The sequence below is a fragment of the Bubalus kerabau genome, chromosome 2, assembly GCF_029407905.1.
Source record: "Bubalus kerabau isolate K-KA32 ecotype Philippines breed swamp buffalo chromosome 2, PCC_UOA_SB_1v2, whole genome shotgun sequence".
NCBI classification, from domain to species: Eukaryota; Metazoa; Chordata; class Mammalia; order Artiodactyla; family Bovidae; genus Bubalus; species Bubalus kerabau.
The window spans coordinates 158,833,576-158,849,155 of record NC_073625.1 but is presented as its reverse complement, the minus strand read 5'-3'; the positions used below and the strand labels follow the sequence as shown (position 1 = coordinate 158,849,155).

The window sequence follows — 15,580 nt, the reverse complement described above, 5'->3', positions numbered from 1 at the left end:
TTCATTTTTTTTATGGTTAACTAGTAATTTTTACATGTATAATTAATTTAATAAGGTCTAAAATTAGTATCATTATCCTCCTTTCCAACAACCTAAGTAAGCGCTTTAGAGTGTTTGAACTCTATTTAATACTTTCCTGAGTTACACATCACTGTTGCTTAGTATTTTAGTTGATCTTTTTTATTCCCATACATTTTTTCATCAGTGTTTCCTTAGATTTACCTATATTATTACTATTTTCTTTGCTTACTATTTCTTCTTGCATATAAGATCTCATATCTAGTATTATTTTGTTTCAGAAATTCATTCTCAACAAGTTCCTTTAATGAGAGTTAGGTAGTGATAATTCTCTCAATTTTTGTTTGGCATAGTCTAGCTGGGACCACTTTACTAAGAATTTTTAACTTGGGAATTTTCAGGCTGCATAATTAGTATAAATCTCAGCCCTATATCCATCTGAGGTCTGGTCTGATCATGAATTTTCACTGGAAGCTTTTTGGTATAAATTTACTTACCTGAAGTGGAGGCTTAAAAATACATATATATTTATGTATTTATGTTTAGGGAGTAGGAAAGAGTGGAAGTGGGATTTGAGGTTTTTCTTTTTTTCTAGTTCACCTTTTCACTGCAGATATTCCTTTTTAGTCATCTCGACTTTATGTAGGAATCTGACCCGGCTTTCACCTTGTTCTGGACTAGGTTTTGTAAGGAGTCACAGATTTTGTTAAAATTGGAGCTCTAGATCACCTAGGTTTGATAAGACCTCCTGAGATAGGGAAATGTCGCCAGGGCAGCACCACTTTCATCACTCAAATGCCTTTCTGGATTCCTAGCTTTTGGCTTTTCAAATTTTCCTTCCATTTCTTGCTAGCTCAGTGGTGCACTTAAAGGGCCTTTAAAAAATATCAAGAATTTGTAAGTGTTGTATACAAGGACAGCTTTGAAGGGTTTACTCTGCATCCTTCTAGAACTTGTGTTCCACTCTTAATAACTTATGTATAGCAGCTGGGAGGGCTACTTTTGTTACCAAAAGAGTACCCCTTCCAGGGTCCAAGAGTGAGCTGTTGTCTACCACTCAGAAATGAATTGTCTGAGGAGAAACACATGCTAACAAAGCAAAAGAATATATTGGGAATAGGCACTAGGTGGAGAGCAGGAGAGTAAGGGAACTCACGAGAACTGTGCTGTCATGAGGCTTGCAGTCTTAGGTTTTATGGTGATGGGGTTTTCTCTCTAGGTTGCCTCGGGCCAATCATTTTGCCCCTGCAAAATGATTCAAGACCCTTCCTGGCAGTGCACACAAGTGTTAATTAAAGTGGTTTCCAGCACAAGGGTTTCGGGAAGGTTGGCAGAACATATTATGGGCTGGCATCCTCTCCCTCCTTTTGTCCCCTCCCAAATTCTCCCAATTAGTCTTACAAGACATATCAGGGGATGGTATCTCCCACCTCTTTTGACCCTTCCTAAATTCTCTGTTAGTTTTAAGCAGCAGCATAGTGTTCCTTATCATGACCTCCTGCTGTGTAGCAACTCATGCCTGGCCAACAGTTCCCTAAAATTTTCTCCTCCATCTCTGTAACTCACCAAACTACTTGACTTTGGAAAACCTCTACAAACCTCGGTTTTCTGAGTTTCCTTATCTAGTGACTCTTTATTAGTTAGTGTTAGTCGCTCAGTCATGCCCGACTCTTTGTGACCCCATGGACTGCAGCCCACCAGGCTCCTCTGTCCATGAGATTTTCCAGGCAAGGATACTGGAGTGGGTTGCCATTTCCTTCTCCAGGGGATCTTCCCAACCCAGGGATCAAACCTGGGTCTCCTGCACTGCAGGCAGATTCTTTACCAACTGAGCTACAAAGGAAGCCCCTGACTCTTTATTAGATCTATTATAAAAGAAATCTTCCCAGTTTAACCTCTGTCTAGGAAGACATTTGGCATTTTTGATATAACCCTTAAATTTCTGGGGAACTTTAATGAGATTAAGCTTTCTTGTAGGAAACACACACTTGACCAACAGCTAGAAGTCTCATTCTAAAAATAACTTGGCACTTTTTTTTTGTTAACTGTATACTCTATATCCAGTCTTTTTCTCCATGAAACAACCTTATCAAAAGTGAATTTTAAATTGGATTCCTGCATTTTTTTAAATTGCAATTGAATAGACCTAAATCTATGACATATGCTCTGTTAAGAATAGTCTGAAAAGTTTTCATTAACAAATCTTAATTTTTAAGACAATTTAAATGAATTAGCTTTGTTTATATGTTTCAACTCTAAGTTCAGAAGCACTATAAACAAATCAGACCATCTTTGTTTCTATCAGAAATAAGATATTCCTTAACTGCAAGGATAAATATTACCTTCCAAAGGAAAATTTTCTTTTTAAAAATTTTGTGCAAATTTGAAAACAGAACCTAGCTTGAAAAATTCAAATAAAAATGTTAGGACCAGGACTGAGTTTTACTTACATTTCCTGTTGATATGCAAACTTGCTGATTATTCTGGCCAAGGTATTCCCCCTCCACCACCAACTTTCATCACATATTAATCAGAAGAAATGTATTAAACTTTTAACGTACATGGCTCCTTATGAAGAAACTGACGACTGACTACATTAAAAAAAAAAAGACTTTTCTAGCTCATTTTAATTTATTGTTAATTACATAAGGTTGAAATAACATTCTGATGATTTAGCTGAAAAGTAATAAAAATTAAGTACTAGAGTGTTAGAAAAATCTAGATTTCTCACAGATTGAGTAAATCACCTTTCTATGCTTCACTCTTTTCTGTAAAGTGAGAATAAGAGTAACTCTTATTTGAGTCAAAATGAACTGGGTTCAAATTCCTGAGATGAGTCCCTTATGCTTATTTGTGGGGTAATTACATTCATATTGTAATATTGTGAGGATTAAGCAGTGTCTGCACCATGCATCTATAAAGAGTAGAGAACAGAGGTTTGAGGAGAGTACTTTTGATTTTGCTATATAATCTAATTATACAATGATTGTTCTTTTTCTTAATGTCTCTCCATTGTATCCCATTTACCCTTTCATTAGCAAGTATCACTTTTTCTCTTAGCTTTTCAGCTTTCTTTGTTATGAGAAAGATTCAAAATTTGTTAATGCAAAGGGACTTCTCTCAAGCACTGAGTCATTGTGATGTTAAAAACAGTAACGGGAAATTCAGGAAAACGCAACCTGAATTCCAGTATGAATACCCCAGGATGTGTCATGTGTATATATGTGTGTACATATGTTGACAAACATATAAGGAAAAAGACATCGATGTTAAAGCTACCTATGTACCTGGCATTGATTAACTGAACCAAAAATTATTGAAGCAAAAAATTAAAAAAAAAACGAAATTAGAAGAGGTTTAGTTCTTCTAAGCTAAACTGTTTTTTGTGCCCTTGAAAAGGAATCACATGTCTTACATGAAAATGGTATGTTGCTTGACTGCATTAAAATGATGAGGGTCCAGCAGACACATTACAGCTAATTAAAAAAATTTTTTTAAATTTTATTTTATATAGCTAATTTTAATAGGTAGAGCAGACACACTTGAGTTTCTTTTTCTCACTTCCCATTCCAGCCCCCCACGTATGCACATTACAAGATTTCCTAGAGTCAGAAGATGGAAGTGGAGAGTTTCACTACAGATTGTAGCTCTGGACATCCCCAAGAAAAAGAAAGGAAGGGAAGAAAGAGACGAGAGGGTAAGCAAAGAGGAAGGGAGGAAAAGGAACAGAAGGAGAGAAGGAATAAAGGGAGCGAGGGATTGCAAGAAAAGAACGAAAGAAAACACATAAATGAAGGAGAGAAAGAAAATAAAGAAAAAATGAGAAAGGAAAGAAGCTTCGCTGATGGGAACGAGAAAAAGGTAAAGAGTGTGAGAATTGTTTTTGTCTCAGGTCCATTAGGAAGAGAAATAGAACCTTTATCAGCACAACAGAATCTCGAAGAGGCAATGTATTGTTTTTTTGAAAGCCCAGAAGCTAAGCAATTCCAAGAATGTTTGGCAAAGACCTTTTGAGAAGGGTGAGGTGGGGGACGGGTGGGGAGGACTTTCTCATACCCCTAGCCCGCAGCCCTGGCCCCATCACAGGATGTGGTAGGATTTGGGAGACTTAGAGGAAACCTTCAGGTCACTCAGGGAACTGCTCCTCTCGCTGGTCCTGCAGTAGCGAGGCGGGGTGGGGGGTGGGGGGTGAGAGCGCCCAGACGCGCGGGGCGCGGAGATGTGCGAGTGGCGAAGCTGGACCCAGCGCAGGCGGGAGCAGCCGCCCAACTCCCGGCGCGGGATCTGCTGAGAGGCCACGGTGAGTCTCTCCGGATGCGGGTCAGGAGATGCCCTGGTTCCCCGTCGCCCCCGGGGCCCCGGCCGAGGCGGGCCCGGAACCTCCTTGGAGTCCGGCCTGGGCTCTGCGCTGCCACCAGCTGCCGGGAGCCCGCGCTGCTCCGGGCGCGCCTGGGCGGACGCACCTACCCACCCGCGCGCTCTGCGGGACTCCCCGCCGGCCGCCGGCCCCGTGCGCTCATTGGTCGGGGATGTGTCTGCTCAGCAGCCGCCAACTTCCCCCGAATCCCACGGGTGAGTCCCGGGAGAGCGAGCTGGCACCTGGGAGCTGAGGGAGATGGGTCCAAAGGGCGTGAGATCTCCCCTGGGGCGGTGGGAGCTGTTGGGACCGGAGCTGGAGGGCAGAGCTGGCCGCGGGGCGCGGCTGCCCGGGAGGTGCACGGAACCGGGTCGACGACTCAGGTCCGGCGCGATCAGAGCGCCCGCGACCCCGCGGGCGAGGGAGGCGTGCCCTGGGAAAAGCCGAAACTGAGACTTAAAGAGTGAGGGACCAGAGTAGAGAGGGTAACCTGGAGGAGGGCTCTGCAAGTGATGTGAGGTCGACTCTTCAGGTTCATTTCCATAGCTTTCTTGCAGCCTCTTCCTCGGAGAGTTAGGTCTCGTTACTGAGTTCAGCGGTACCAGATTGCAGCGGGGCTGATTTGGGGACTGGGCATTTGCCATTCCGCTGGACAGTGTTTTTGTATATTTAAAGTAAGGTTTGTTTTCATTTTGATTTCTGTCAGATTTTCTTCCTTTTTGTAGCTCACTTTTCTATTTTTACTTTCCCTAACCTGAAGATCTTTTTATTATCCCACCTCTTCATCTTGCTTTGAACCTTAGTTTCCTCTTACATAATTTATGCTGATAGAGTGCTTAAATCTCTCGAGGGTTGGTTGGTGGGAGTGGGTGGGTAGTTCTTTAGCAGGTGAAAGTTTCCTTAATCGGTCTCAACCAGTTTGTATTATTCGAACAAAAGGGTAATTGCAACCGAACTGTTCTCTTTAGGCACTTGATCAAGCCTATTCCTCACCAGTAAACGATGCAAATAGTAATTTTATTAAACTGAAAAGTAGTACCTTGATTTGCAGTGTCAGCATTTGGAAGTTGCTAATCCGCAAAGCGGCTATGAAGCCATCTACCTTGCATTATTGATGGGTTTCAGCACTTACAGAAATATTGTCCCACAGTTTCTTGCGCTCCATGCTGTGTCTTTTGTTGTATAGCTGCTACACTGCATATGGGAGTAATGTGGTTGGGACTTTGTGTTCAGAACTCCGTATATTATTAATAGATCCTGGAAACACCTTCAAGTTAATGTCTGAGCAAACAAGGAGGTGATTTCTCTAGCATATGTGCCTCCTCAGATCTACAGCTACCCTCTAGTATATGTGCTGCCCTCTAAATATGGGACCCATTACCATCTTTTTTTGAACACAAGTATAGTTGATTTATATGTGTCAGTTTCAGGCATATAGCATAGTGGTTCAGTATTTTTGCAGATTATACTCCCCTTTAGGTGGAACCTGTTTCTCTTGCTTTCTATGCCTCAGTTTCCATAATACAAACTGTAATTGCATAGATTAACCTCAGGGACTAGTAGAAAAATGTTAATGTACTGTGAAGATGAACATTGCTTGGGTTTATAGACTTTAACAAACCAGTTACCCTCTGGATTCTTTGATGATGTGATAAAAGTAATGTGTATGCTCAACTGGTATAAAAATTGCTACTTTATATTGCTTTGAAACTCAGTTTCTACCTAGGCAAAATAATCATTTTTTTTTCTTTTGGAGAAGTTGTCTGAAGTCTGCAGTTTGTTAGGTTAGATGTTCTATTTCTCTTCTTCTAGAAGTATCTACTTTTTTGCTTGAGCTTGCCAACACATCTCCAATTGAGGTGAAATACTTTAAGGATGTAGGTATGTTTTGGCATATCCTGCTTTATATGGGACTACAAGTATCAGCTGTATAATTTTTATATTCTTTTGTATAATTGCCTCCTTTACCTCTCTCTAAAACGGGTTGGGTGTGATTGCATTGGGTGTCTAAGTATCTGAGAGATGGTGGTAAGTTTCTTCCTGAAATTCAAGATATTGACACTTATTTTCATATAAGAAAATAGTGAATCCGCTGGAATTGACTGGAAATGAATGACAAAGTTAATTAGGTGGTTAAACATGCCTGCCTCCTTTTTGCTTTGCTAAGTGCTGTTGAAAAATGTGTCTTAGGAGCAAAGATTGCAAATTTACTGGGCGTTTACAAGAGGGGCAGATGGAGAGTTCAGTTCAGTTCATTTGCTCAGTCGTGTCCAACTCTTTGCGACCCCATGAATCGCAGCACGCCAGGCCTCCCTGTCCATCACCAAATCCCGGAGTTCACTTAAACTCACGTCCATTGAGTCAGTGATGCCATCCAGCCATCTCATCCGCTGTCATCCCCTTCTCCTGCCCCCAATCCCTCCCACCATCAGAGTCTTTTCTAATGAGTCAACTCTTCACATGAGGTGGCCAAAGTACTGGAGTTTCAGCTTTAGCATCATTCCTTCCAAAGAAATCCCAGGGGTTAGCATGTAGTTAAAAAATGATATTCTTTTGATGCAGGTAGAAGGACTAAACAGCCTCAGTCACTGCCTTCATTTACCCCTGTAACAATTTCTGCTGCCTCAGGTGCAGAACCATTAAGAGCTCAACTGCTTCAGTACCCCAATCCCATGGGTAAGGAGGATAAACCTGGGAAAAGTACCCCAGAAGACAGAAAGATACACATGCCTACTAGTTTTCCTGTATAGTGGAAGCCTGGTGGCGCCAAAGAGCACCTTTAATTTAACCCCTAGCTGCCCTGGTTCCTGGCCCTAAGTTTTGCTAGAGAAACTGACGTTTCTAAGAAGGAACTAAAAAGAGAAGTGGGTCATAATGTATCAGAGAATGTTTCTCTAAATTGTCTTCTGAACTATTATTAGAGAAGGGAGAGAAATATTCAGGAAAGGGAAATACTCAAGTAAATGTGATTAATATTAAGATGTTTTTGAAGTCAGTCTTGAATTCATCTGGGAGAAGTGGGAAAATTATTCTTTTTATTGTTTACCTTTCTGTACAGCATACAAGTGTTCACTTTGTTGCCCATTTTCTTTCCCCACCTACCTCCCCTGTTAAAACTCCAAGGACTACTATCAATGCAATTCCATATCATAACCCAAGAAAGAGGCCGTGAGATGAAGCCAACATGAGTTACATAACCATTAAGACATTTTAACATTCAGGTACATTACATTCCATTTTTATTGAGTAGACACGGTTTTCATGGTCTAATAAAATATTTTTATTTGATAGTCTGTCCTTGGTTATAGCCTCATGTAATCAAGGGGACAGCATACTTAAAAATATGTATCCAGAAATTTCAAGTCCAGTTATGGTTCACTTAGTAATAACTCACTAGGCATATTAAATTCCTAGTTATCTGCTGGATCATCCAGGCCTTCCTTTAAACATAGAATCCTTATCTACTTTATCCTGTGCCTCAGTTTCCACAAAACACTCAGAAGATTACAAAGATTTCTAACAGTAAGAGCATCTCTGAGCAGTCACTTCATCTGGGAACTAAATTATATGCTTAATTTGCATCAGGCTATAAACAGTTAATCTGTTAGTTTACGATCCTTTTTTTCTACAATCAGCCAGGAAAATTGAAGTTGTCTGTTCTAAGCTTTGGTAAATGGCTGATAAAGAGTCACTAGGCCTCTAAAAGAAACATAATGAAATTTAATATTTAGGCTTATATCCCTTTAATTTTACCCCCTAGACTTCTGCAATAAGGTTTAAAGTGGCTATCTTTCTATGATGATTCAATTTTATTTCAAAATGTATTCTTTGTAATTGTGTTCTTTGAAATGTATTCATTGTAAATGTATTCTTAGTTGTGTAGCTCTGGGCAAGTTACCTGGTTTTCTTTGCCCCACTTTCCTAAGGTATAGAATTGCAATATTAAAATCCAACTCACAAAGATTCAGAGAATAAGCACATGCAAAGCACTAAGAACTATGAATGACACAGGGGAAGTACTCAATAAATGTCAGCTATTAGTAGAAGTATTAATATTAGTAATTTAAAAACAAGTTAAATAAGTATCTTGTTATCTTGACCTGCAAGGTTGAATTTTTTTAATCATATTTTTTCCTTCTTTAGTTGCACAAGGAAGCTGTGATTGTGGTTAATATCTCTCATCCCAGGTTGTAAACCATGACTTTTGGTCCAGTGAATGACCATTTCCAAGACGGTCTAACCAGTTAATAGATACTCATGTTAGCAGTTGTAATTTGGAACTGTAAAAATAAAAGACTTTTTAAGACTGAAAAAAAACTACCACATATGTTTGTTCATTTTTGTTTTTATCTTTATTCACATTTCAAATTATTATTTAGTCAAAACCACAAAGTATTAGATGTTGATTTCCAAGCTTGTAAAAAAGACAGTGGAACAAGATATAAAATTCACCTTTGATGTTGTCCAAAGTTCAGAAGGGTGAGTTTAAAAATTTCCTTAATGGTACAGAAGTTACTTGCTTATGAACCACTGAAAAAATTCTATGTGAGTATTTAAGCAAGTTTCCTTGTCTAATTTTGCTTGGATCTTTAGTGATATGTCAAAAAACCTGAAAGATTGTGGCCAGGATCTGTCTAATTTATATGACTATATACTCCTTGCTTTCAGAATCAAAATTTTGACTTTCAGCAAAAAACTTCTATTTCTAATTTTATACCGAGTTAGCCTTTTACTGAAGAAAGCAATGGCAACCCACTCCATTACTCTTGCCTGGAGAATCCCATGGATGGAGGAGCCTAGTGGGCTGCAGTCCATGGGGTCGCTAAGAGTCTGACACGACTGAGTGACTTCACTTTCACTCTTCACTTTCATGCATTGGAGAAGGAAATGGCAACCCACTCCAGTGTTCTTGCCTGGAGAATCCCAGGGACGGCGGAGCCTGGAGGGCTGCCCTCTATGGGGTCGCACAGAGTCAGACACGACTGAAGCGACTTAGCAGCAGCAGCAGCCTTTTACTTTTATTCAGCCACGTTAGGCATTTAGAAAATTGGGTATAGATCTCTTCGTTTTATCTATTTATTTGTTATGACTAGTTTTTTAAATTAAAAAACAGTTTTTTGCAGATTTTAGGTAATGGGCAGATCAGAAAGTCGGATGGATATAACTGATATCAACACACCAAAGCCAAAGAAGAAACAGAGATGGACCCCATTGGAGATCAGCCTCTCCGTCCTCGTCCTGCTGCTCACCATCATTGCAGTGACAATGATAGCTCTCTATGCAACCTATGATGGTGAGTTATTCCCACACTCGTGCCCACAAACACGCAGAAGACAGTGAAGTCTTTATCCTCGACTTTCCCCGCCTATTAAACAATAGGTTAAGGAGAGAGACACTTAAAGACTGTGTGATATAAAGATTCATTTATAAAATGTAATATCAATATGCCAAAGCAATTAACTTTGACTAAAGTACAATGTTTTTTTATGCTTGAACTAAGTTATTAATTGCCAAGTATAGTTAGTGCGCTCATACTTATTTTATGAAGATTCTAATGTATAATTTTACTTGATGAAAATGTTCACAATTTTAAAACCAATTTCATTTGGTCAACTTTTGTTGTGTCATTGAAATTCTAAACAGCTTTACGAGAATTTAAGAGGTCTAATTTGAGTCTTAAAAGTTTTTCACAAATGGGAAAAAAAATGGTATGGTTATCAGACTAAAACAACTGATATTTCAATTTAATAGTACTAAGGGCTTAGGGGACAGAGATGATATAAGAAATACATTCTCTTCATTTAAAAATGTAGGATTTGCTTATTTTATTCCTCTTTATTTTCTTCTAACTTCTGTCAGTGGTATATAATACTTGGGGTTTAATTCTTGCTCTAAGGAATTGATTATTTAATTGATAGTTTATAAAAGAAGAAAAGGTAGGGAGAAAATAGAAAACATGTATTGCAAGTATTTATGCATATATCTTCCTTTTTCTAGATGGTATTTGCAAGTCATCAGAGTGCATAAAATCAGGTAAGAATGTGGTTTTTAAATTGAATAGTTTTATAATTAATGTATAAATATTTAAAAATCAAATGCTAATATATCTCTATATTTGTGTATATTTTTATTATAAATCACTAATTTATAGTCAAAGAAAATAAAAATACATTTAAGTAGTAGATAGTTAATTTATTCATTCTAAAAAGGAATTCATTCATTTGAACCCCAGAGTATATGGTAGGGTAGAGATGGAGAACTGTGTCTCTAGCTTTATGAAGCTTGCCTTGTAATTGGAGAAAGAAAATCAGTGCATTGAAATGGCACACATCGTATCATTTAGTTTTAAATTTCTCAATGCAGATCATAAGCAAGATAGAGAAACTGAGATTTGGGAGGAGTCTTAAAGCAGGTCTAGGATGTGGAAGTGGAAGTATAGAAGAGAAAATTCTAAACTAGGAGAAAGGACAGGAATAAATCATGTAGAGAAGCAGTGAAAGTATAGACTTGATAGATAAAAGTTACAGAGAGCATTGAAAATTCATGTTTAGCCCTGATTTTGTAGTAGGAGTGGAAAGGATATTTTCCTAAACAGATCACTCAATAAGGCAATAGTTGGAAGGTGATTCTGGGAATGCTAGGGTAGGTGGACTGAGTGAGAAGCTAGGGAGAGTAGGCAGGTAGGGGCTGCTTCTTTAACTCAGGTATGAGCTGAGGAGGGCTGCCTACGGTGGGATGAAAAAGCAATGAAACAATTGGATGGCTCAATAGCACTGACTTGCTAAATGAAGGATATGAATAATTTGAACATGACACCAAGTATGAAACCTCAAGGGACTTGGGAGACTGTGGCAACTCACACAGAAACAACGAAGTTAGGTAAGTTTGTTTTCGGGGGCGGTGTGATTAATGTGGATTTAGACCTGTTGGGTCTAAGTCAGGGTAATATCGAAGTGAAGATCGACAGCAAGACAGTAAAGATGCAGTGGATTTAGGGTCTGTCAGCCAAGAGGGGATGGCTGAAGCCTTAGAAATAGTTGGGTTCTTAAAAGGAGAAGTATAAGGTTGAAATTAAGAGGACATCAAGAATTAGAATAGAAGGAAAAGAAAAATCAGCAAAGGGAACAGAAAAGTATATGATGCTTTTAGACGTCATATCAATTAGAGTGTGGTGAAATAAAGAACATTTTGACAAAGAGAAGAAAGGTGGTAGCAGATATGTGAACACCTTGGATATGGACATAATATATATGCCCTTTAGCAAGAGGTTCTAAACTTCCTTTCTAGTGTCTACGTTTCTTCTAAGAAATAACCTGTCACAAATTAAACGTTTTCTGTTGGACTGTCTTATGTGGTTTTTTGTTATTTACTGATTTGTGCAGAATAATGATGGGAAAACTGTGGGATTATAGGTTGTAGTCTAATGTCCTGAGTGTATATGTGCTCTTTTTGCCTCCCCTTCCCGGACCCCTGGATCTCAAGGGCACTAGCCATATAGACATTCTGGGACATGATGTGGGTAGCTTAAGGGCAACCTGATTAGGATACCAGCCATTTGCACCTCAGCATAACAACATGTACTTTCCAATCCAAACGCCTTCCCAGAAACCAAAGAGTTTTCTTATTCCTCAGGGGAACGGCTACACAGGTCCCTTGGCTGGGTGGTGTCCAGGGTCTCTGTGCTAGAGCTGGTAGTGCTCAAGTTGTCTGAATTACTGCTTGCCCTCTCCCTGGGTCCCATCCCTCCTTTCTCTCTACCACTTCCCTATTATATGCTCATGCTGTTCAGTTTTGAAAAAACCCCACTTATGTGTTGACTTCTAATTCTCTCTGTTTTTCAATACACTTGACAGACCTATTAAGTCTCTTAATCTGTAGATTCTCTCAGGCACTCTTTTTTTCCCTCTCACTTTTTTTTCTTGGATTTTATTTTTGAAGAAACTAGATCCTTTGATTCCTAGGATTTGTAGGATCACCTACAATCTAGGTGATTGTACCCTAGAGATCTGAGAAGGTTTCTTCAGTGATACCCACCCAATGAGCAATGTGACATTTGGAATCTGAAATCTTACATATGACTTAATGTTTAGGGGTAAGGCTTTGGCTCTTTTTGATAGTGGCTGCCAGACTTAACTCATTAAAATGTATTTAAACTCGATCCTTTAATTGTAGCTTAGAAATCATACCAAATGTAAAAAATGCCTCACAGAACTGTATCTTGGCAGAGAAACGTATACAATAGAAATAACTTCCGTGATAAACAAGATTGTTGAATAGCTGTATGTTTTTCTTCATTCTGCTTTGTTGATTCACAAGCTGTTAAGAATACGTTTGTATTCCTACTTACTATTCCTCCCTGTGGGGAGAATGGTGAAACTTACACTTATGGATAGAGTTTTCATGCTCTACTTACACATATACACACACACATATACACACACAGTCCTCTATTGCTTAGAAAATACTTTCTATGTCAGAAAATACAACTGTCACTTTTGGAAGTTTCTATAGATTAAGGACACTCTGGGGGAAATTTTGGAAAGAAAAAAAAGTGAGAGAGTGAAAGAGGGGAATGGATGGAAAAGAAAGATGGAGAAAAGGATGTTGAAAAAAATATAAAGTCTCCCACCAGCAATTCTATAGATTACTTTAAAAGGTTGGGAAGGTTCAAATCTGAGCACAGAAATTGTTGAGCATTGGAAAGTTTAGGTATTGATACCCATGGTGTTTATTTTAAGTAAAAGTTGCTTTTAGCTTAGATGTTTCTCTCTGTGGAAGGGAAAGTCATGGCAAGTGTACTTCTCTCTTTGATCCTATGAAGTCAAGGGATGGAGGTCAAGCCATTCAGTTCAGTTCAGTTTAGTTGCTCAGTCGTGTCCGACTCTTTGCGACCTCATGAATTGTAGCACGCCAGGCCTCCCTGTCCATCATCTTGAAATTTAGTGTTTGTCCTTTGCTACTGCTAAGTCACTTCAGTCGTGTCCGACTCTGTGTGACCCCATAGATGGCAGCCCACCAGGCTCCCCTGTCCCTGGGATTCTCCAGGCAAAAACACTGGAGTGGGTTGCCATTTCCTTCTCCAATGCATGAAAGTGAAAAGTGAAAGTGAAGTCGCTCAGTCGTGTCTGACCCTCAGCAACCCCATGGACTGCAGCCTACCAGGCTCCTCTGTCCATGGGATTTTCCAGGCAAGAGTACTGGAGTGGGGTGCCATGTTTGTCCTTTAAACCTCTATAAATTTAAATATTGGTTTGGCCAAAAAGTTAGTTCAGGGTTTCCATAAGCTGTTATGGAAAAATCTGAAAAACTTTTTAGCCAACCCAATATTTATAATATACACAAAAATGATGTTTATAATACATACTTTAACTTGCTTATCTGAAAAATGCATCACTATGAAAGATTCAGTTCAGTTCAGTCCCTCAGTCGTGTCCGACTCTTTGCGACCCCATGAATCGCAGCATGCCAGGCTTCCCTGTCCATCACCAGCACCCGGAGTTCACTCAGACTCACGTCCATCGAGTCAGTGATGCCATCCAGTCATCTCATCCTCTGTCGTCCCCTTCTCCTCCTGCCCCCGATCCATCCCAGCATCAGAGTCTTTTCCAATGAGTCAACTCTTCGCATGAGGTGGCCAAAGTACTGGAGTTTCAGCTTTAGCATCATTCCTTCCAAAGTAATCCCAGGGCTGATCTCCTTCAGAATGGACTGGTTGGATCTCCTTGCAGTCCAAGGGACTCTCAAGAGTCTTCTGCAACACCACAGTTCAAAAGCATCAAGTCTTCGGCGCTCAGCCTTCTTCACAGTCCAACTCTCACATCCATACATGACCACTGGAAAAACCATAGCCTTGACTAAATGGACCTTTGTTGGCAAAGTAATGTCTCTGCTTTCGAATATGCTATCTAGGTTGGTCATAACTTTACTTCCAAGGAGTAAGTGTCTTTTAATTTCATGGCTGCAGTCACCATCTGCAGTGATTTTGGAGCCAAAAAAAAATAAAGTCTGACACTGTTTCCACTGTTTCCCCATCTATTTCCCATGAAGTGATGGGACTGGATGCCATGATCTTCGTTTTCTGAATGTTGAGCTTTAAGCCAAATTTTTCACTCTCCTCTTTGACTTTCATCAAGAGGCTTTTTAGTTCCTCTTCAGTTTCTGCCATAAGGGTGGTGTCATCTGCATATCTGAGGTTATTGATATTTCTCCCGGCAATCTTGATTCCAGCTTGTGCTTCTTCCAGTCCAGCGTTTCTCATGATATACTCTGCATATAAGTTAAATAAACAGGGTGACAATATACAGCCTTGACATACCCCTTTTCCTATTTGGAACCAGTCTGTTGTTCCATGTCCAGTTCTAACTGTTGCTTCCTGACCTGCATATAGGTTTCTCGAGAGGCAGGTCAGGTGGTCTGGTATTCCCATCTCTTGAAGAATTTTCCACAGTTTATTGTGATCCACACAGTCAAAGGCTTTGGCGTAGTCAATAAAGCAGAAATAGATGTTTTTCTGGAACTCTCTTGCTTTTTTGATGATCCAGCAGATGTTGGCAATTACACCAGACCTAAAATGAAACAAACATTACTTAACAAGTTATGGCAGTGTTCAAAACCCTACTATTAAAGTGTGAGTAATATTATTTACCATACAAGGTTGTGAAAAACATGGAGTTATAGAGCCTGAATGTAATTTCTCAAATGTCTCTGTAAATCTATATCTTGAAACTGTCTTCCATTGCACTGAAACCTTACTGAGATGTCAAAGAATCATGAACTTTAAATCAAGGTTTTCCAGTTTCATTACTGTTGACATTTTGGGCTGAATCATTCTTTGCTGTGGGGAGGGAACTGTCCTGTGAAAAGTAGGATGCTTAATAGCATCCCTGGCTTCTACCACTAGGTGACTGCTGCTGCTAAGTCAGTTCAGTCGTGTCCGACTCTGTGCGACCCCATAGATGGCAGCCCACCAGGTTCCCCCATCCCTAGGATTCTCCAGGCAAGAACACTGGAGTGGGTTGCCATTTCCTTCTCCAATGCATGAAAGTGAAAAGTGAAAGTGAAGTCGCTCAGTCGTGTCCCACTCTTAGCGACCCCATGGACTGCAGCCTACCAGGCTCCTCCGTCCATGGGATTTTTCAGGCAAGAGTACTGGAATGGGGTGCCATTGCCTTCTCTGCACTAGGTGACTGGTAGCACCATTTCCCA

General features: G+C 39.8%; 1 protein-coding gene across 3 annotated transcripts in view; it reads left to right on the top strand.

Annotated features, from left to right (window-relative positions):
* Positions 1-4,201: 4,201 nt before the first annotated feature.
* MME (membrane metalloendopeptidase) overlaps positions 4,202-15,580 on the top strand; it is a 117,643-nt gene continuing 106,264 nt past the window's right edge. The window contains exons 1-3 of one of the 3 annotated variants that reach the window (XM_055569277.1): positions 4,202-4,318; positions 9,499-9,668; positions 10,373-10,408. In XM_055569277.1, the coding sequence (XP_055425252.1) occupies positions 9,509-9,668; positions 10,373-10,408 (196 nt within the window). In that variant the 5' untranslated portion in view covers positions 4,202-4,318; positions 9,499-9,508. Of the gene's footprint in view, positions 4,319-4,398; positions 4,591-4,674; positions 5,050-9,498; positions 9,669-10,372; positions 10,409-15,580 lie in introns of those variants that run through there. The other 2 variants (XM_055569278.1, XM_055569275.1) reach the window with 2 other exon arrangements.